Source organism: Mya arenaria, chromosome 7 (genome assembly GCF_026914265.1).
Source record: "Mya arenaria isolate MELC-2E11 chromosome 7, ASM2691426v1".
In the NCBI taxonomy this organism is placed as follows: domain Eukaryota; kingdom Metazoa; phylum Mollusca; class Bivalvia; order Myida; family Myidae; genus Mya; species Mya arenaria.
In genome coordinates, this window is record NC_069128.1 from 61,918,609 (window position 1) to 61,940,671 (window position 22,063).

Consider the following 22,063-nt stretch of genomic DNA (forward strand, 5'->3'; position numbering starts at 1 on the left):
ATTCAAAACATCATAGCTGTTGGGTTTTTTTTTTTTCTCCAACTTAATAACTTGTCATTACCCTTTCAGATAAGAAAGCGGATCGAAAACGAATTACATCAAGCAAAAGAGTGTTGTATGCATTCTAAAAAGGTAAGATGAGTGTTAAACACAACAAACAAAAATATGGCACAAAGATATAAAGGAACAAAACGGATTGTTTCTAAATTTTTAAATTTCCCCTTCGTTTCAGACAAACACGGGGTTAGAAAAAGAGTTCCTGCAAGCAAAAGATGTCAAAGAAAAATCTGAAAAGGTAGGAGAAATAGCATACATTAAGAAGCAATATGAGATAAATCGTACATACATTTAAACAAAGGTGGATTTTATCAAACATTTGAAATATTCTCAATTCATTTCTAAATATCTAATCTCCACAATACTTATGTTTATTAACATGCTCATTGTTATAATATTGATTTCACCATCCATAATAAATTCACATCGAGTATCAAAAAAATACTTTTTTAAAAAAGTTTTCGAAGTCATCAAAGTTCAAAGTTCAAAGTTTATTGGCAAAGATCGGCATACAAAGGCCTATGGCCATTAAACACATAGTCATGGTGATAATATACACAAATAGAAACACACAAAGATTCAGCAGTACAGCACAGATCATAATACAAAAAAAAATCAATTCATATATGATACTGAAACAACCTTGCATTTCGCTATTTTTGGTAAATTAAAAACGAGAAAGATCAAATATTATCTAAACTTTTGAGGGTTCAGATTTAATGTTTATAGTGTCATAGTACTCGTAATACATTCAAACTATATATGGTACACACTTACCAAGCCTTACATATTTTCAGACAAGGACGAAATTAGCTGATGAACTTAAACAAGTAAAGCAAAGCCTAACTACTTCAGAAAAGGTGAGAGCAACACTGTTGATGAATCTTAACGCACATATTGATGTGACCCGACATAGACGGACAGTGTTATAGATTTTAATCAAACAGAATTGCCTTTAAGGTTGAATATAAATATGTGTTAGTATAGTATTCACCTGAAAATTACAAACATTGACACGTTATGTTGAAAGTGAGGCCATTCTAAACCCGCCCATTTCATTTAGAGTATGTTGACATTCGTAGGGTTAGACATATCCTAAAATGTAAAATGACTCTAGGTTTGCATTTGTCAAAAGTGCAATTCGGGTAAACTACCCCCACCGTGTTCCACATATACATTGATAATTACAAGTATATAGGTACCATTATAAATTATTAACTTGCTTTACATTCTTAGACGGTGAACTATAGTTTTCTTCGACTTCGATAAATTTCTGTAAAATACAGTTGTATTACCTTAACGCAGGCGCGACGTTATATCCTTTGTTTTGCATTTAGTAATCGTAGGTTTTCTGAACTCGCGCAATGTCAGCCATTTTGTTATTCCGCTCGAATTCTTTTGTTTTAATGACAAGATTAGTCATATTTTTGGTGAGTCATTGATCAGAAATTGTTTATGTTTATATTTCAAAACATAAAACTATTATTACCAGAACTTACATGCTGTTTTCAGTACGGAATTTGATTGGTACAGTCTAAATAATTGGTCAGTTAAAGTAATAGTTGAGTGAGTCACATGAGAGCCAACCTGAACTTGATAGCATAGCTCACACAAAGTGAAAACTTGATACTTTTTGTTCTATCAGCAGTCCACATTTATATATGTATCACAAACACTTTACTGGCGCGAGATTAGGGTAAGCCACCTAAAATATGTACATGGCTAGCACGTGTAGTGAACCATTTACAGTAATTATTGCAATAAAACAAGTTGTTTTTATTTCCCAACTCGATCAAATCGGATAAACATACCGGTTTAAGATTATTTATCATGTATACGATAGTTATTCATTGCAAACGAACCCAGTTGACAGACAAAGAGTCCGGGTCGGTCCAATTCATCCGGGGTTCACGATTTCTCTCGATTGTGAAACATTTCAGATTCCGTTAAGCGTTGTTACACAACCAACTTGTTGGTCTTAAGTATTTTCATTTTTGGCTTTATACGTCATACACTTATTTGGTCGACGCTTCTCTATTGACTTCTTAATAAATCTTTAAATTATTCGGTTGGTGCGATGGTTTCAAGCCACAGAGGAGCTAGAAGGCAGGGCCAAACCTAAAATGCTCTTACACTTTCTCATTAGCATTATATTAGAAAAGTTTTATCAATTAAAATACACCATGATATATGAAGAAAATTGTTCTCTTTGGTGGCTAAAATATATATTTTAAACATATGGAAGAAATTTATTTTATTTTTATGTCAAACGATTGATTTAAACGGGTACTGATCTTTAATAAAATCATATGTTTATTGTTTGTCAAAAAATCTTGCTCTTTTGGACCATGTTATTTCAAATAAAATGTGTGTGAATTGATTTTGGAAAATTCGCGGATATGCAATAAAAGGTTACAAACTTTAAAGTTCCGTCTACTTTGCAGATATTATTTCTCTACACCTTTTAGGTGATATCCAATTACTATTGAATGGCCACGTTACAAAATAATTTTGTTTGTACTTTTTAAAACTTTATGTTCCCTTTTCCCCGTTATGGTATGATGCTAAAGAAGTAATAGACTCAATCCTGGCTATTCCGATATCTTAAAGATGCACTCTTACTCCCAAATAAGACTTAACACAATTAATAATATTGTTTTAATATTCCGAAATGGATGTCGAAATCAATGGTTCTTATAGAGGATACCGCGTTTACTTTCAAAGAAAGAAGCATAAAACACGGTATTTCTAACTTATGATATTATTGTAAACCACAGTGAATCTTTTAGCATTCACCAATCATTTAATACTTTTTGCGCTTTCTGCTATTAAATACACGGTTAGCTATCAGTATTTAATATTTTCCATAAATGTACTATTAAGTAAGTAGTTAAAAAAGTATCACTCAAAATTGATGTTTGTTATACATGTGTATGTATTGATTGGAGTGTCACTTTAATTTGATTGGCATGTAAAGAATAGTTGAGAAAACGTTACTAATGTAAATCGACTGTAAAAAAAAGATTACGTTTTTAGAGGAAGGATAACTTGTGTGACCAGATGAAACAAGTGAAACAAGACTCAGATAATTCAGAAAAGGTAAGACATTTAAAAACAGGTTTATTTATGTACTTTACTTACCTAATGGGGAAGACTTATAGTAAAACACTAATATAGACAATTGATAGTGAATAGACCTTTCATTTTAAATAAATCAAATCCAACCACAAATTACACCAAAATAGACAGATTTGCTATTTCGATATTGTTTGTAGAACGAGTAGGTTCAAGTATAGTTTATCTGTTATGGGTCTCGATCTATTTGTTAAGTATCGTAGTACTCGTATACGATTTGATGTAAAAACCCGTATGCATAAAACGACATTTATAACGATACAAGTTAATAAAAATGCATGTAACAGCATACCGTTTATATGCGTGCCAGGCTATTCCGATGTATTAATCTTATTTACGTCTATAGACTAGAATATAAAACGTTACTAATGCTTATATTATGTAGCAATATAACTGCATTATTTAGACAAAGATGAAACTTTGTGACGAGATGAAACAAATAAAACAAGGCCTAGATTATTCAGAAAAGGTGATAATTTGAGACAAAGGTTTATTGATGAAACCTTCAGACCAACTGGTAAACATTTACATCCTACTTAAAGAAAATGACATGTTTTGAAAGTAAAAGGCTAATATAGTTTTTTTATTCAAAACATCATAGTTGTTGTTCTTTTTCTCAAACATCATAACATGCGAGTACGCTTTCAGATACGTACAAAGATCGAAAAAGAGTTACATCAAGCAAAAGAGTGTTGTATGCATTATGAAAAGGTAAGATGAGTGTTAAACACAACAAACAAAAATATTGCTAAAAGATATAAAGGAACACAACCGATTGTTTCCAAACTTTTGCAATACTAATATCTAAAATCGGTTATCTGTAATGTATACAGAAATGTTTACTTACGTAAACGAGAAATCAAGTTTATGTTTAAACATTTTGCTAATGAGCTTGTTCCTGTAGCTTTTTGCATAAATATTAACTGATCGTTTTAAAAATAAAATACGCACTGCTTTTCATGTACATGCAATTTTACTTGAGTTGTGTGTAAATGCTAATGGAAATTTCGCCGATATGAAATAAGAGGGTGCCAAATATTAAATTCCGTCTTATTTGCAGATATTTCCATACATAAAGCTCTTCAGATGATACCAAAATAATATTGTATGGCTAGGTAAACGCTTTTGACATTGTACATTAAAAACCTTTCTTTTGTTAGTTACCGTTATAATATGATGCTAGAAAAGTAACTGACTCAATCTGGCTGTTCTAATGTCTAAATTTGATTGACATGTATAGTTGACAGTTCATTAACAATACATAAAGACATACCGCCAAGGGGTATACATAAATCCGTAAATATATATGCAATTACAAGTGGACAATAAATCCAAACAGAAATCACAATATACAAATAGGAGGAAAATCATTGGACAGATTACAAAATCAAACTGTTTTTAAATATACATAAACATATTTTTCCATTATAATAAACTATGCGATAGCGAGAGAACATTGTGTTTAAATTTCGTTTTTTTGTGTACATTTCTCAGTCTATTCATCAATATAATAGAACACATTTCTTAGTTTAAAAGCATAATGGATAAACATAGCTAGATATCTATTTAATTATAATTATTTGACTGCATAATTTATCAAATGTTTGTGCATTTGCTCTTTTCAAATAAAATTTATCAATTTGTTTGTTTCTTAAGTCATTATAAAGAGGACATTAAATAATAAAATATTATAATACATTGCACGATAGACACTTTCTACCCTGAAAAAAATATTGGTTAAGGTTTATGCCATCATCTTGCTTCATCTTCCTATCTATGAAATGACACTCTAAGTTCACATAGGTCTCACTTGAATTTATATATTTTAGTATTGATCAAATAAGGTTGCAGCTTTACCAGTTGCAAATCATTGTATAAATACAACATTTAGCTCTGACATCCAGTTTTGTTCATCACGTACACAAATTTAACCAAACATAATGAACACCAAGTGACTTTTAAATGGAAATTGCAGATTTTGCCAATGATTGACTTATATGGCTTGTTTCTAAATAACTATACATATGATTGCAAATGTATTTGACAATTTAATGATCCTGTAGATTAATAGTTTTGAACCAAAATCTTCTGCATTAATTGCACTTCTAAATAACAAAGATGTCCTATGAAGATTACCATATATGAAATTGAATGTATGCTCATTACAGGTTTTGTCAGAAATCTAAATGAACTCTTTCTAGACCCAAAAAATACTTAGACCCCAAATTTCAGACCCATAACTTAAAAATTAATGTATCAGAAAGATCTGATTTATTTGGTATAGACACAATTTAATAAGATATAAGTTTAACTTAAAATTTGCTTGATGCCTGTCTTGTTAGTGTAATATAAGTTTTTGCAGAAGACCCTCCAATGCCTAAGATCGAAATTTAGTTTATAAATTGATCATAGTATGCTTGGGACGAAAATGCCTCAATCCTGGATATTTCGATGTCTTCATTCGATTGGCTAGTATACAATAGTGTAGAAAACGTTATACATGCATATCGAATGTAGCAAAATAATTACAATTTTTGGCGACGGTGGATCTATGTGACAATATAAAACATGTGAATCAAGACTCGATCGTTGTACTGGTAAGAAACACAAGCCAATTATGTACATCTTATTCTGATTTTTGCTGTAAAATAATCTAAATGTTTTACTGTTAAACAAGGTAAAATCTTACATAGATTATTATGTTGAACTTTAAAATTCACGTTAAATCAATATCACTGATTATTTTCAAATTCTAATTTATAAATGGCAATGGCCATGCATATACTCATCAACTATGATGACCAGTTTAAAGAAAAATACCACCTGCATGTTATATGACAAATTGTGACTACAATTTCAGTGAAAGTAAGTGTAACAAATAATTACATTTTTAGGCGAAGGTGGATATAAGTGACGAGATGAAACAGGTCAAACAAGATTCAGAATATTTGGAAAAGGTGAGACATTTAAAAACAAATTTACTCATGCACCTTACCAACTTAATGGGGAACACATATGAATGGATTGTATGTTGAAATGTTACTGAAATGAAATGAAATAATGTATATCATTGCTAAATATTGTTATCTATATATATAGAATAAGGTAATAAATGTATATATACAAAACGATTCAGTGATTGAATATACGATACTGTATCATCAGCTATTTTAGTAAAAAGTCACTACTTTAGCATATGCGTAAAACGTTTCTGTTAATTAGAGAATACCATACAAACTGACATAAACTCAGCTTAACAGTGTGTATTGCGTTAAACATAAATACATGTTCATAATAAGTAAAACATTTGGAAAGACATGAGTTTGTTTAAACAAAAAACACAACAATATTGATAAATTAAGACAGAAATATCTTTTAAAACGTTGTGGAAGTTTTCTATGCGATGTTTATTTTGACAAAAAACACGTTTCAAGACGTTTCTGAGTTTTTAATCGATGCATACCAACATTGATGATAAACATCCAGTTTACGTTTTTTATAACACAAAAATCAATTAGTATTGAAAATTGGCAAGTTTCAACCAAACATATATTGATTTAAATTTGTTCAACCATGTATGCCAAGTTATAGTTAAGTTCGTTTTCAGTGTCAGTCTCGAGCATGTTATATATTATTATATAAAATGCTCATCTAACATGGTTAGTTGGATCCAGTATTCAATCACTGATACCTTCTTGTGTACCGCATATTTATTCTTTGAACTCCACCGTAAAGAGCTTCAAAGTTGGGCGATCGTCTCACACATAATTTTTCAGACAGCATTTAGAGTGTTTAATTCTGACATCCGGTTCTTCATGGTAGCCCCATATTTGTTACCAATAATTTCAAGTAAGTAGTACAAGCGAGTCGACCTAATCAATTCTATGGCAAGTGTCTCAAAACAACACGAGACGTGTCGAAAATTGTAAAATTACCTTATATATTATTTTTAAAGTTTACCTGAAATACAGTTGCATTTCTTACTTTCATAAGACTTGAAGATGGTAGTAAACATACTCTCAGATTCAATCTAGATTTGTAGTTTAGGCCAAGATTGAAACCAGGCAAAAGTATTTTTCCCAATTTATCTTATCATCTGTTTCATATTCCGCTATAAATTTATGGGAATATCTTGCGTACGAATCACTGGCATCTTCCTTCCTTTCCGTACTTCGTTCTCTTTATGTCTAAATTTGATTGACATGCAAGGCATAGTATATAAAACGTTACCAATGCAGATCGAATGTAACAAAATAATATGATATCCAGGCAAAGGGGGATCTATGTGACGCGATGAAACAGGTGAAAAAAAGACAAAACAAGAAATTCAGAAAAGGTGAACACTTTAAAAACACGTTCATTCATGTACTTTTAAAAACACCTGATCAGGAGCATATATAGCAAAACACTAATAAATCTACAATTAAGCAAATGCCTTTTTTTGGTAAACATTTATTGCAAGTTTAACGATAACATTTATTAAATCTTAACCATTACAGCCTTATGTTAACAAAAAGGAGAAAATGAGTCAAAATATATACCGTCGACTGGCAAAATGAAATGCGATCAAAACTAATCTTACACCCGTCATCAATTTCATTGAATATTAATATAAAATAATACAGACACAAAATCAATAGTCGAAAGTCTACACAAAATCCGAGTTCAAAGGCACAGAGTCAACATCGATGGCATAAAACAGAAATACAAACACTCCAGCCGGCCTTAAAATGATTATGATAGAAACTCGCCGAACTCTTACTTCTGAACTAGTTGACTCAAGTTGTGTATTCTATGACGACTAGTGACTGTTCGTATGTATTGATAACTGTTGATATAAATGCAATTAGTCCATAACTTCTAGCCTAATTGTTTGTCTCTGTGCTTTTAGACCATACATAAACTACTGCAGTCGAAAATGGCATGTGTCTATTCTGAGAAGGTAAAAGTAATGCCGTGCAGGTTGATGCAATAAGGCAAAACAACAAAGTTCGTTCTTCGTTTAATAAGTGGATAAATTGTCATAATAACCTGTCTGAAATGGTATTTTGATAACCTCAAATAATACATCCTTATCATGATTTAGTGATAATGTGAAACAATTAAAAGAATTGCTGTTACATTTTGGTGTAAGATCGAAATTTAGATGATTGGGTGATCACTGTGTTCTGAAGAAAAAATGACTCAATCCTGGCTTCCCCGATGTCTTCATTGGAATGGAAAGAATAATATAATATAGAAAACGTTAACCATGCATAATGAATGTAACGTACTAATATTATTAACATTTATAAGCGAAGGGAGATCTATGTGACGAGAAACAAGTCTCAAATAATTCAGAAAAGGTGAGACATTTAAACACATGTGTATTCATGTTCTTTACAAACGTAACATATATAAATGGATTGTATATTATTATGTTAATAAATTACATGAAGTGATCTATATAATTTGCTAAATCTAATTTCCTTGTATTGTTTATATGTGTATATAAATATAAGATAATATGATATATGTATATTATATGTATTTTTGCTATTTTCGTAAAATTTAATTTAATCTTTTCTGGGTCTAGATTTAATTGAATAGACATGTATAAATATCATCAAGTAAACAGATAACAAATGTTATAAACAAACATTGTTTCCTTTGTTTTCAGACGAGGGAGAAAGCGAATAGTGAGTGGGGAAAAATTAAACAGGGGCTTGATCAATCGGAAAAGGTGAGCTCTTTCAAAAATATGTTTATTTATCATTTCGTCCATATTTATAGGCATATATCGCGTAGTAAACCATTTATATTCGGCCTTGGTATAGGAAATGTATAGGTAAATTTCGCGTAGTAAACCATTTACAAAAGTCCTAGGTATAAGAAATGTAATGGAATACAATAGGTTTTACAAAGCGATCGGCTCTGATTATCATCAGATATATGCTATTCTTAGTCGAGGATATGAGCGTCACTTTCGTGCGATTTTATTGCAATTTATCAAAGTGACCAGGCCTTATTATAACTTGGGCGGAACTCTATTACTTCTCTTCTATCGTTATATGTCGTTTTTGGGCTAAACTTATATATTTGGCGTTACACCTCATTCAACAATGAACGTAATTCACCTTCCCTTATTTCTACCAGATTCATCTTTAAAGTTCACGGGGGATGAGGTAGTTTCAAGCTATATTTAAAACAATGGTCGCGAATAGATCATAAACAATCTAACACCTTATCTGTGCAATATGTTCAGGAGAAAACTATTTCTTAGCGGTATACAAGATAATATCAATAGTCATCAAAATGGAGTTCTTTATTCAATGACTTGAAAATATTCTTATCATTTATTGCGTATGATGCGGTAGTTATTGGAATTGATCCTAGTTATGCTTTTTTTAAATATGCAAACCTGTTCACTCGTCATCAATTTCATGGACTATTGATATAAAATAATACTGAAACAAACTCAGTAGTCGAAAGTTTATACATAATCCGCGTTCAAAGGCAAAGGGTCGACGTCAATAGCATAGAACAGAAATACAAACAATCCTAGATTGAATATGATAGTAAATCGCCATACTCTTGCTTCTGAACTAGTTGACTCTAGCTGTGTATTATATGACGTTTTGTTACTGATCTACGTAAATGTTGATATAAACACAAATGTCATTAGTCTATAATTGTTTGTTTTTCTATGGCTACTTGATATTTATTTGTTTGTCTCTATGCTTTCAGACTAGCAAGGTATTAGAAAAGAATCTACAGCAGTCGAAGCAGACATGTGCCCATTTTGAAAAGGTAAGAGCAATGCCGTGCAGTACGATGCAATATGGCACAAACAATGCTCGCGAGTTCAAAAATGATTCTTTAATTCATTAGTGGCTAAATGATTATAATAACTCATCTGCAATGGTTGAAACCTATTTGTTTCCCTCAAATAATTCACCCTACTAATTTTTTTATTGAAAATATAATACGAATTAAAATAATTGTTGTACCATTTTAGCGTAAAATCGAAATTAAGTTATCGAGTGATTACAGTATGCTAAAGAAGAAATTGACTCAATCCTGGCTGTTCCGATGTCTAAATTTCAAAGTATATAATAGTATAAAACACCTTACCCATCCATATTGAATGTTAAATAAATAATTAACATTTTTAGGCGAAGACGGATCAATGTGACGAGATGAAACATCTGAAACAAGACTCAGATAATTCAGAAAAGGTGAGACATTTTAAAAACAGGTTTATTCATGTTCTTCACCAACTTAATGGGGAACGTAAATAAATGGATTATATATTGAAATGTTATGATTTAAATGAAATGATCTATGTAATTTCATAAACTGTCATTTCCTTAGATTATCTTTTTATATATAAATATAAGATAATATAATATATGTATATTATATATATTTTTGCTATTATAGTTACAAATCATCTCATCTTTGATGGGTCTAGATTTAATTGTATAGACCAGTATAGTTATCATCACGTAAACAGATTCGAAATTAAACAAACAAACCTCGTTCCTTATGTTATCAGACCATTGAGAAACTGGGTAATGAGCGGAGACAAATGAAACTGGAGCTTCATAAATCGGAAAAGGTGAGGCCAACTTACCCAAATATGTATATTTTTTATGTCGTACATGTTTATAAGCAAATTACGTGTAGTAAACCATTTACATTAGGCTTTGTTATAAGACATGTACAGGAATACACCATATTTGACAATTTGATAGGTTCTGATTATCATCGGGAAATATGCTATTCTAAGTCTAGGTTATGAGCATCCCTTTCGTGCGATTTTATTTTATTTAGATTCGTCTTTAAAATACACGGGGGATGAGGTGGTTTCAAGATATAATTGAGACGTTAGGCGTGAGTAGATCATGAACAATCTAACACCTTTTATTTTGTTGCATGTTCAATATAATTATTTGATACGTATATGAAATTATTTCCATCTGTTATTATAATCGAATTACATATTTGATTTAGAGTACCGTATGTACATTTGGCATTGGCGAAAATGTACGTACCTCGATGGTAATTGAAGGTTTAAAACAATACTCTTGCAAAGTCATATACGTAAAACGTGTCTTTTTATTAAAGAAAATAGAATACCATACAAACTTTACTCAACTCAACTTTACCGTGTTTATTGCATTAAACATATATACATCTTCATAGCAATTAAAACATTTGGAAAGACATAAATTTGTTTTTAACAAAAGAGCAAGGCACGATTAAGGATATATTTAGACAGAGCTATCTTTTTTAAACACGCAGGTAGTTTTCTATGCGAAATATATGTTTATATTGACAAAACGTTTCAAGACCTTGGATTAACTAATCGATGCATACCAACATTGATGATAATTATGCAGTTAACGATGTTTAATAACACTAAAACTCATAAGCGTATTAAAGTGATTCACCCAAACATAGCCCTGCCAGTATTCTTTAAGAATTTGTTTGACATTATATGCCCAGTAATATCCCTTACAGTTAGGTTCGTTTTCAGTGTGAGTTCCGAGCATGTTATATGTTTTGTCATGTTATAGAATTTTAATTTAACGTGATTGGTTTGATCCAGTTGATACTTTGCCGTGAACTGTCATAGGTATTTTTCCTAATTCACCGTAAAAAGCTTCAAGATTGGTACAACATCTCACACATTATTTTCTTCTGACAAAATCTAGAGTATATAACTTAGACATCCGGTTTTTCATGGTACTGATCGGCATGACTAGAATATTGTAAACAGGTAAAGGGTTATGAAGTGAAAACGATGCATGTTCAACGACGTTTTGCTGTGCGCAATGTCGGCTATCATCGATTGTGGAGTTGAAGGATCATCCTCAAAGAATACTTTTTAAGTCATCGTTTTTAGAATAACATTTAGGTTACTATTTATATTATGTTGTATGTCGTTTACAAAGTATCTACACAAAATGTTACTGGGCGGGGCGGGTCCACATTCTCCCCAATGTGTGAATTAATTGGCGCAGACAAATTCTTTTTATATCTAATGTATAACATTACAACGAAATATATCGCTTAAAGTTATTTTTTTCTTCGCGAACATTCAAGGACATAACTTTCTCCACAATAAAATCCTTTTTATCCGGTCAAACATTGCCTCCCAGTCTAATAATACAATGAGTAGCTAATTCGTATCTGCAAGACGCTTAGGTGACTAACGCGTGAAATACAACAAAAACCATCAATTGTTGATTTTCTTTTCTTGAAACTGAATTGGTTGTCGATAGGACCATCAGCTTACCTTACCATTGTTTTAGTCTGTTCAGTGTTTACAAGTAATTTTAAGGAAAGTTTTGTCATTATAATATTGAGTAAGCATATAACTTACGCAAACTTTTATGAATTATTCATTTATTCGCATTTAGAAAAGTACAGTTTTGATATAATCAATGTTTATCATTTACAGAGAAAACATGCATTGAAATTAGAAAGGGCAAAAAACTATGTTTGACAAGAAGGGTGACTTGTATGTTTTTTCGATTAGAATGCAATACAATAACAATATTAAAATCGCGTTATACTGCATAAAATAGCATCGCAAGATTCATTGCTAATAGAAAAACATAAACAAGTTTACATAATTTGAAACGGAATTTACGGAACGTAGTTTTTAGTGAACCTTACTACATATTATTATTCACTGTATATTACTTATGTATGAACAATTGTACTCTGTTCGGAAGGCGTTTCTCCCCAATACGGAGTTGAAATTAGTACAGACAAATCATAGTAGAGTCGGTAACTTTAGAGTAAATCAAAACGTGTTAGCCGTGCTGTAATAGTGGACACTTGAGTATTTTTGTTATTGTTTGTACTATCGAGACACTAGGGTATGCCCTGTGCAATATTAGCATCATTACCACGTGTAGTAAACCATTTACAGTATTCATTTCTTTAAATCAAATGCTTTATATTTTCCAACTCTACCAAATTTAATTATCTCTAAAGTATAAGATTATTTGTCGAGGCGTTGGGTATTTCATTGCAACCTAACCAGGTTGACGCACACAGACCAGGGTTAGCTCCAGTTATCTTGGGTTTACACGTTTGTTTCTTTTTCTCTCGATTGTGAAACATTTTAAATCTCTAACTTAGTAGTTTCACAACAAATGTTTTGGTCTAAAGTATTGTCTTTGGTTGTAAAGCTCATTCAATGATATGGTCAATGTCTCTCTTATTACTTCAGAATTATTCTTTAAACAACGCGGTTGATGCGGTGGGTTCCAGCTACAGTGCAGCTGGACGGCGCAGGCAAACCGTACATGTAATATAGTTTTATTTATTGTGTTATACGCTGAGATATGAACAAAATTGTATTTTATGACTAAAAATGCATGTTTGTAACATATGGTAGAAATGTATTATGTGAGTCAACCGATTAATTCAAACGGTTACTGATCGTTTATAAAATGTTGTGCATTGTTTGTCATGTAATTTGTACCATGTTTTTTCACTTTATATGTGAGTGTATTGCTAACGGCAAATTTACCGATATGCAATAAATCGTTAACCAATATTAAATTCCGTCATATTCGCAGATACTTTTTCTTTGAATGGCCAGGTTACAAAACGCTTTTTGGTGTTCGTTTAAAACCAAGAATAAGAGTTTAATACGTGGCGGAGCCAGGTCGTTGCGTGATGATTGACAAAAAGAGTGTCTCATAACGGCCCGAGACGAATCGAAATTTTTAAATTTACTTAATATATATGCTTCTTAAAGTTTACATGCAATCCAGTTGCACAAATAACCTCAGATTCAATCTACTTTTAGGGTAAGCCAAGTTTGTAAACAGGTAAAAATAGTTTTTCCAAATTTATTTTATCATCATTTTCATATTTAGCTACACGTCTATCCGAATTTGTTGTGTAAAATCACTGACATCTTCCTTTTTGTATTGTACTTCGGTTTGATTAAAATGACCTCGTAGCAAGAAGAACAACTTTCTGTACTAAAGTAAACACATATCTCGCACTCTTGATGTCAACATGAATTTACAGTTTTTCTTGTTTTTCAACTAAAAACAATTTTGCCGATTCGTTTCTTTTGTTCCTCTAATGTTAACGCTGAATAAAAATGCCGCCTCAATAGTATTCACTGGTTATTGATAACTTAATAATATCGATAAATGATTAACTTGAATAATTTCCGAAACTGCGTTCGCGTTTGCCTCCCTTTACGATTTTCATAATAAATCAGTGTATCTGTTAAATGAGATCATAATTTCACAATCGCCAAATATGATTTTACGATTAAAGTTATGTACATGAGCAAACATTTTACGGATCGCAAAATGATCATCGATAATTGGCCCGGGCCGCAAAACTGATAATCGACGAGTCAAAAAGTGCGAGAACCATGCACAAACGTGTTACTATATTTTATAACATATGTGTCAAATTTCGTTATTTCACGAATAGTATGATGCTAAAGAAGAAATTGACTAAATCCTGAGTATTCCAATGTATAAATTTGTTTGACATATATAGGATAATAATGTAAAATGATACCAATGCAAATCGAGTGTATCATAAGAATTATATTTTAGGAGGCGGGGAATCTATTACACGACATGAATCCGGTGAATCAACACTTAGGTTATTCAGAAAAGCCGAGACCTTTTAAAACAAGAGGATTCATGTATTTTGCCAACCTGTTGGGGAACACTTATAGTAAAACATTAATAAATCTACTAAAATGTCAATACCATTTTTGTAAACATTTATTGCAAGTATAACGATTTCATTAATTTTCATTTAAACTATAATAACCTTAAATTTACAAAACGGATTGTTTTCAACGTTTTGGAATATAAATCTTATAAAAAGTATATGTAATGAATAGTGACATTATTACTATCTAAATTGACTGATAAAATATATGGGAAGATTTACTGTCGACCGGCCAAAAATATGTGATAACAAAATAAATCTGACACTCGACATCAATTTTATTGAACATTTTTTATGACAAATAATAGAAACAAGTCCAGACGTCGGAAGTTTAAACATAATCCCCATTCAAGAGCGCAGGGTCAAGGTCAATGACATAGTTAAGAAATTGAAACAATCCAACTCATCCTGGAATTATGCAAATTACTCGCCAAACTCTCGCTTCTAAACTAGTTGTTTCCAATTGGGTATTTTATGACGACTCGTGACTGATCACATGTCTACGTAAATGTTGATAGTAACACAATTGTCATTAGTCTATAATTACTTATAATTCCATGGCAAGTACTAAATTTACTGTTTGACTTTATAATTTTAGGCTAGCAAGGTGTTCAAACAAGACATACTGCAGTCGAAAGAGGCCTCTGTATATTCTAAAAAGGTAAGAGCACTGCCGTGCAGTAAGATGCAATACGGCATAAAAGCAATGCTCGCAAATTAAACAAAAGGTTCTTCATTTCATAAGTGGTCAAATAATCATATAAACTTAAATAATATCTGAAATGGTTTGAATGTATTTGTTTACAAACACATTCCTCCATCAAATATATTAAACTCATAATGAAATTATTATGATTGTTTTTACACTTCGTTGTAAAATCTAAAAATTGTTCATCGAGTGACCATACTGCGCTTAAGAAGAAATTGACCCAAACCTGGCTATTTGGATGTCTAAATTTGATTGACATAAATAGAATAGTATAAAAAACGTTACACATGTAGATTAAATGTAACATAAACTACATTTTAGGCGAAGGGGGATCTATGTGACGAGATGCAACAGTTGAAAGCAGACTCAGAACATTCAGAAAATGTGAGACCTTTGAAACTTAATCGGGAACATATATAAATGGATTGTTTATTGAAATATTAATGAAATTAAATTAAATCATCTATACAAATTGTTAAATATCGTGATCGTAGCTGATCGTTTTGTTTAATATACGTTTATATACATATCGATTCAGTGTTTAAATATATGACACTGAATCGATTTGCAATTTTGCTATTTTATTAAAAATTCATCTTATCCTTTCTGAGTCTATATCTAATTGTATCGACACGTATAGTTATCATCACTTAAACAGATTGCTAATCATTTCTTATGTTACCAGACAATAGAGAAACGGTATAATGAGCGGGAACAAGTGAAACAGAAGCTTGATAATTCTGAAAAGGTGAGACCTTTACAGATATGTTTATTTATCATATCGTAGTGGTTAAAAGGCAAATGATGTGTATTTAACCATTTAAAATATGCTGAACATGATACTTTACAATTCGATCGGCACTGTTTACCATCGGAAAATATGTTATTCGTAGTCGCGGCTCTGAGCTTCCCTTTTGTGTGATTTCATTGCAAATGGTCATTGACCAGGCCCCAATATTGCTTGGGCTTACCTGATTGCTTTTGATCTCTTTGTTATGTATCGTTTAAGTTAAATTTCTTGTCGTTACAAAACCTCTTTTTTCGGGCAAGGGAATTAAAGGTAGCTTATCCACTCATTCAACAACGAACGTAAAATCCACCACCACTTAAATCTAGAAGATTCGTCTTTAAAAAACACGTGGGATGCGTAGGGTTCAAGCCATAATACAAGCCAATAGGAGCGTGAAGATCATTAACAATATAATAACGCCGCCTCGTTTTTAATATATTCAGCATTTTTATATGCTATGTATAAGTACATATTTCCACCTGTAATCTTACATATTTAATTAAGAGAACCGTATGTAAATATGTTATATTGTAAGACCATAGACAAATATGGACCTACCTCGATAATGACTGATGATATTAAAACAAATCAGGCAAAGTCACATGCATAAAATGTTTCTTTTTATTTAAAATAATATAGAATACTATGTAATCAAATATGTATAAATTGTAATATCAACTGGAGAAAATGATAAAACAAGTCTGATACACGTCATCATATCAAACAATAACTCATTAAACTAGTTCTCGTATTTGTATTCATTTGTGACAAGAGCGTCCCTAGAAATGTTCCTGTCGGGGCATGTCTGAAGTTAATTTTAAGCAAAAGTGGACAGCTTGAGTCATCCAAATTATCACGGCAACCATGAAATTCCCATACGACTGTCGTTTTTTTATCTGGCTATATGTTTTATCCCTATTAATCACAAAAATGTATTAACTTTAATGTTGATTTTAGTTGTAAGTTGCGTATATATATATCAAGCTTTCTTATATACTGGCCATAAAGGCCAACGAAGGTCTTGATCAACATCATTTCAAGGTCAACGTGTGTGAAGCATCTAATATATTGATAATTTACCTACAATTGGTTTCAATGATTTACAAACAAATGCACAAGGTCATTTAAAAAGCATAGTCAAATAACATATCATTTTCCATCATTTTAAATCAACAGAAAAGCTTAAAAGATATATGTACCGGTGAGATACACCAGCCAATAACGTTCCACATCTTATTCGGAGTATTGATAATATAATTGTAATAATATTAAACACGCTAAATTCATAGATTATAATGAGGGACTAGTGAGTTCACGTTTAATCAATATCACTGATATTTAAATATATTATAGAGATTTGGCTATGGTCATGCATAAACTCTTCATTTCAACTGAAGAATAATAATACCGTTTACATACCGTATCGTACATACCACCTGAATGTTTAACCTCTAACTGTGACTAGAATTTGAATGAAAATAAGTAGGTATTTGGAAGAGTGGCAATAAAGGAGAGTATTTTCGTTAACCAAATTAAACGGAAATTGCTGTGGTATGTGCAACAATCGGTATCAACTGCCAACACCTCAGCCGACCAAATAATCATAGATGGTGCCCAAGATTGCCATCATTAATTGTAACTTCGGTTTTAATGCTATATTTGAATATGGCACATTGTATTAAAAATATGCTATATACTGACATCGATATTGATTTCCTCGTTATGCACTTTAAATTATCATATCACGCGTTTACTACTTCAATGTTAAAAGAAAGGTCATTTAACATGTAAGTGTTTTCTCATTTCTTTTTTCATCACCATAGTCACATTAAAGGTGCTTAAGGCGATCGCACGATTGCTCATAGATGCAAAAATACGATTAATACTTAGATTAATATTTTAAATACAATAATGCAATTGAAATTTAACAGTTTATTCTGTAATTGAGTATTTGTTTTGAAAGAAATTTAAACAATATACGTTTGTATAAAATAAAAGCTTATTTGTGTAAAGTCGTATATCATTGGTTAAAAGATGTCGCACTGATCATATCAGAGTGCAATTTTTAAACAAACAATGACGTCATAACTCCTTGCTTATTATAAGATATAAACGTCGCGTTTCATATATACAAAGAAAAAAAGGCAAACATCAACATGTGTTCATTATATTACTTCAGTTTTCAGAGGAAAGTGTCAGATTTATTTGAAACAACTTGGTACAAATTTATTTTTTAGTATTGTTGAGGCTACAATTTGCTTTTGTATCAGGTCTTGTATGTTTATATGGGCAATGGTCACCAAATGAAAGCAGTTTTTCAATGTTAGAGATAAATAAACAAAACGTTCGAAACAGATGTCAAGATCAAATGTCATCGAGATAAACATATCCCAATTTTCGAGAATGCTGATCAAAATATTAACTCTTAAACAATATCACATGTTCAGTTTGGTTAAAACATTGTTGCAAAGTATCCCGCAATTATTCTATTTTTGATTAGATTGTTCTGATTTATAAAGAGGAATCAATTGCGATACAGTTAGAAGTCATAAAATGTTGCTTGAAGTATGTTATTTAAATCTAAAATATATGCGAATATAAGAAAATAGCTACAGAATCACAGGGACCAGAACCCAATTTATAATGAAACACATTGGCACTAGCATAACCTAGTACATGGCTAAAATTGGTTGATATGGCACTGAGAACATGTGGTCTGTCTGGCAGTTAAATTTTTTACATGGGTTCTGTTAGGCACAGATTATTGTTAATTAGAGTTGGACGTGTGGTATGTTTCGCTCTCCAAGGGCTTTATCATTATCAAGATGTGGTATGTTTATGCATTGTTTTTTAATTATGAGTAAATCTTAAATGGAGTTACACACGTGTTCGTTTTGCTTCATATAAATAAGCCTGTTCGATTGGTTATTTATTTCGTTTTAACATCTCATTAGTTTATATGTTATGTATTGCTTTTTTTCTTCAGATTCTGAGGAGATGTATAAATCTTGACAACTGTACATTAATGCCTACAAATATTTAAGTAAGAGCATGATCGTGGCTTATAGTAATAATTCAGATAGTATGACTAGTCGTGGCAAACGAAAATGGCGGCCAGTGTTGCTTTTGTTTAGGGAAACCATGATAACCTTGATGATGCCAGCTGTCAACCATCGCTAAAAGTTAAGATCAGTCAGCCTCATACATAGACTTGCAATATGTTAACAATAGCCGATAATTTAAAACCGACAAACCTTTATTTTTGTCTCTTATTTTCATAGTTTTCATTTACTTCCCACCAAATATCACAACCTTCCAATAAGCACCTTGTACGGCTAGGGCCTCTCTAGACTAGATCTTATTAACAAGTATTTATCTGTACTTGAATGGTCCTAGCAAGTGCGTATAAATACTTAAATAATCCCGCGAAAGGTATATTCAACATATATCAGTCGTGTCCCGTTTCAGGAAAAATATTTTGACCTTGAGCGACAAATAATATAAACTGCTACCGCTTTTATTTATTTAACAGAAAGATCAAAGGGTAAAGTCAAAATATAATTTAACTATGTTAATATTTTATCACCATCAACACGTAAAAGATATCATTTTAAATAGGGATTACAATCAAATATAAGATTAACATACAATTTTGCACTTCAACTGAACAAGAAAATAACATACTCAATCACAAATATATATGAAGTATATTAATGAAATAAACCAAACATGCATTTTAAAGGCGAAATTTGTTCTTAAAATAACAAGATTGAAGGCCTCAGTCATTTCTTCACAACAATTGCAACTTGAGATTTGGAACGTACACCCACTAAAGAGTGTCAGTGGATTTTCATATGAGAATTCCTTCACATGCACCCGCCTTCTTCCGGGCTACGTGCAAGAAGGGATATTAATAACATTCGTACTATCTGTCATTACAGATGGAACTTCAATTAAGTATTTGTTATTTTTTTATCGACTTCTTCAATTTCCTGTAAGGCACGGACTAACTCATCATTGACTCATATCCAAATTCATTCACATCCTCATACTTCTTCATGTTTAAATAAATGACAATCTACCTACACTGATTTATTTATTTGGCGGATACATTCAAATTCATGTTCCTCTACATGGTAAATTAGAGAGTCGATATTTCGACAATGGTGAAAATACGACTCTGTGTCGGCGGTTTCTATGGCCCTTTTTTAAAATAACATATTTTGCAATCAGTGTCTCTCTTGTCAGAAACCTAATTTCTGCTAAACTGAACATTTCTAAGTCGTATTCATCACCGCATATGTAGAGCTTTGCAATTCAAAGTATCCCACAAAGTGTTTATGATTCGAACTCGGTTGCCCTTTACGGTCCGTTTTTTTTTTCGTTTACATGTGTACTAAAAATAGACACATCAAGTTTTTTAGGTTGTATATCACACACACATCCTTACATACTCCTTCTTCAACAAACCAGTTTCTTATTTTCTTTATAAATCTCAATGTTCTTATCAGTGTGATCGCATTCCTTTTACTTTCAATGAATCTTCTATACAAACTCAACAGCAACACCAGAATCTTTCTAGCCTCGTCCTCTGAAAAACCGACATCTTGAGCATCAAATGCCTGTCTTTCTCCTTTTTGCTATCCAAATACAATACTCTATAGTCTTTACTCTTAACATGTATTTTGTCCTATTCAGGCCATGTTTGCCGTGAAAACGACGTCAATGCTGCACGTGCTCCTTTTCTTCGACCAATTATGCAATAATTTCAATAACGTACCGTGAAAAGTTTACGACCGGAAATTATAATCGTTTCTGCGGGAACATATTTCTGAAGTAAAATGTTAGTATATAAAAAGAACACTTTTTGACGAGATTTATCAAGAAAACATTACATCAGTAGTTCAGAAAAGGTATTTCCGCAATAGAAACAGTTGATCAATGACATGTAACTTTTCCCAAAAATGTTAAAAAGCAAAACATTTACGTTGATTTATTTTTTATTTTTTAAATGATTTTTATATCGATGCATACGAGATACGTATGTGTGTCAATTTCTATATTATATTTTAAAAGGAACGGGCAATACCTGAGGCTAAAGGACAGGACTTCAAATGATAGTTCTGTTTACACAATTATATAGTATACATTTACATACATGTCAATGAATTAACATATAAATACAATTATCAGTGACATGCTACATATTTATTCTTGAATTAGTAGTATATATGAGTTATATTTTTATATTTATATTTATATAAATTGTTTAGCTCACCTGAGCACGAAGTGCTCAAGGTCAGCTATTGTGATCGCCCTGTGTCTGTCGTCCGTCATCGTCGTCCGTCATCCGTCGTCAACAATTTGACTGTTAACACTCTAGAGGTCACAATTTTGGCACAATCTTAATGAGACTTGGTCAGAAGGTTACCCTCAATACAATCTTGGACCGGTTCGATGGGTCACCTTTGGTTAAAAACTAGGTCACCAGGTCAAAATAAAAGCTTGTTAACATAATAGAGGTCACATTTATGACTGTCTCTTCAGGATACGTTAATATGTTAATATTAATGGTTTCTAAGTCAGGTTCTAATCTGATTCATGTGTCAAAAATTAGGTCAATAGGTCAAATCATTGGAAAAGCTTGTTAGCACCCTAGA

General features: G+C 31.6%; 1 protein-coding gene across 1 annotated transcript in view; it reads left to right on the top strand.

Moving 5' to 3' along the window:
- LOC128241317 (coiled-coil domain-containing protein 73-like) overlaps positions 1-22,063 on the top strand; it is a 37,662-nt gene that overhangs the window by 3,626 nt on the left and 11,973 nt on the right. The window contains exons 6-18 of the mRNA XM_052958249.1: positions 70-132; positions 233-295; positions 855-917; positions 3,094-3,156; positions 6,087-6,149; positions 8,852-8,914; positions 9,919-9,981; positions 10,347-10,409; positions 10,730-10,792; positions 13,421-13,498; positions 15,503-15,565; positions 15,935-15,997; positions 16,299-16,361. Of these exons, the coding sequence (XP_052814209.1) occupies positions 70-132; positions 233-295; positions 855-917; positions 3,094-3,156; positions 6,087-6,149; positions 8,852-8,914; positions 9,919-9,981; positions 10,347-10,409; positions 10,730-10,792; positions 13,421-13,498; positions 15,503-15,565; positions 15,935-15,997; positions 16,299-16,361 (834 nt within the window). The remainder of the gene's footprint in view (positions 1-69; positions 133-232; positions 296-854; positions 918-3,093; positions 3,157-6,086; positions 6,150-8,851; positions 8,915-9,918; positions 9,982-10,346; positions 10,410-10,729; positions 10,793-13,420; positions 13,499-15,502; positions 15,566-15,934; positions 15,998-16,298; positions 16,362-22,063) is intronic.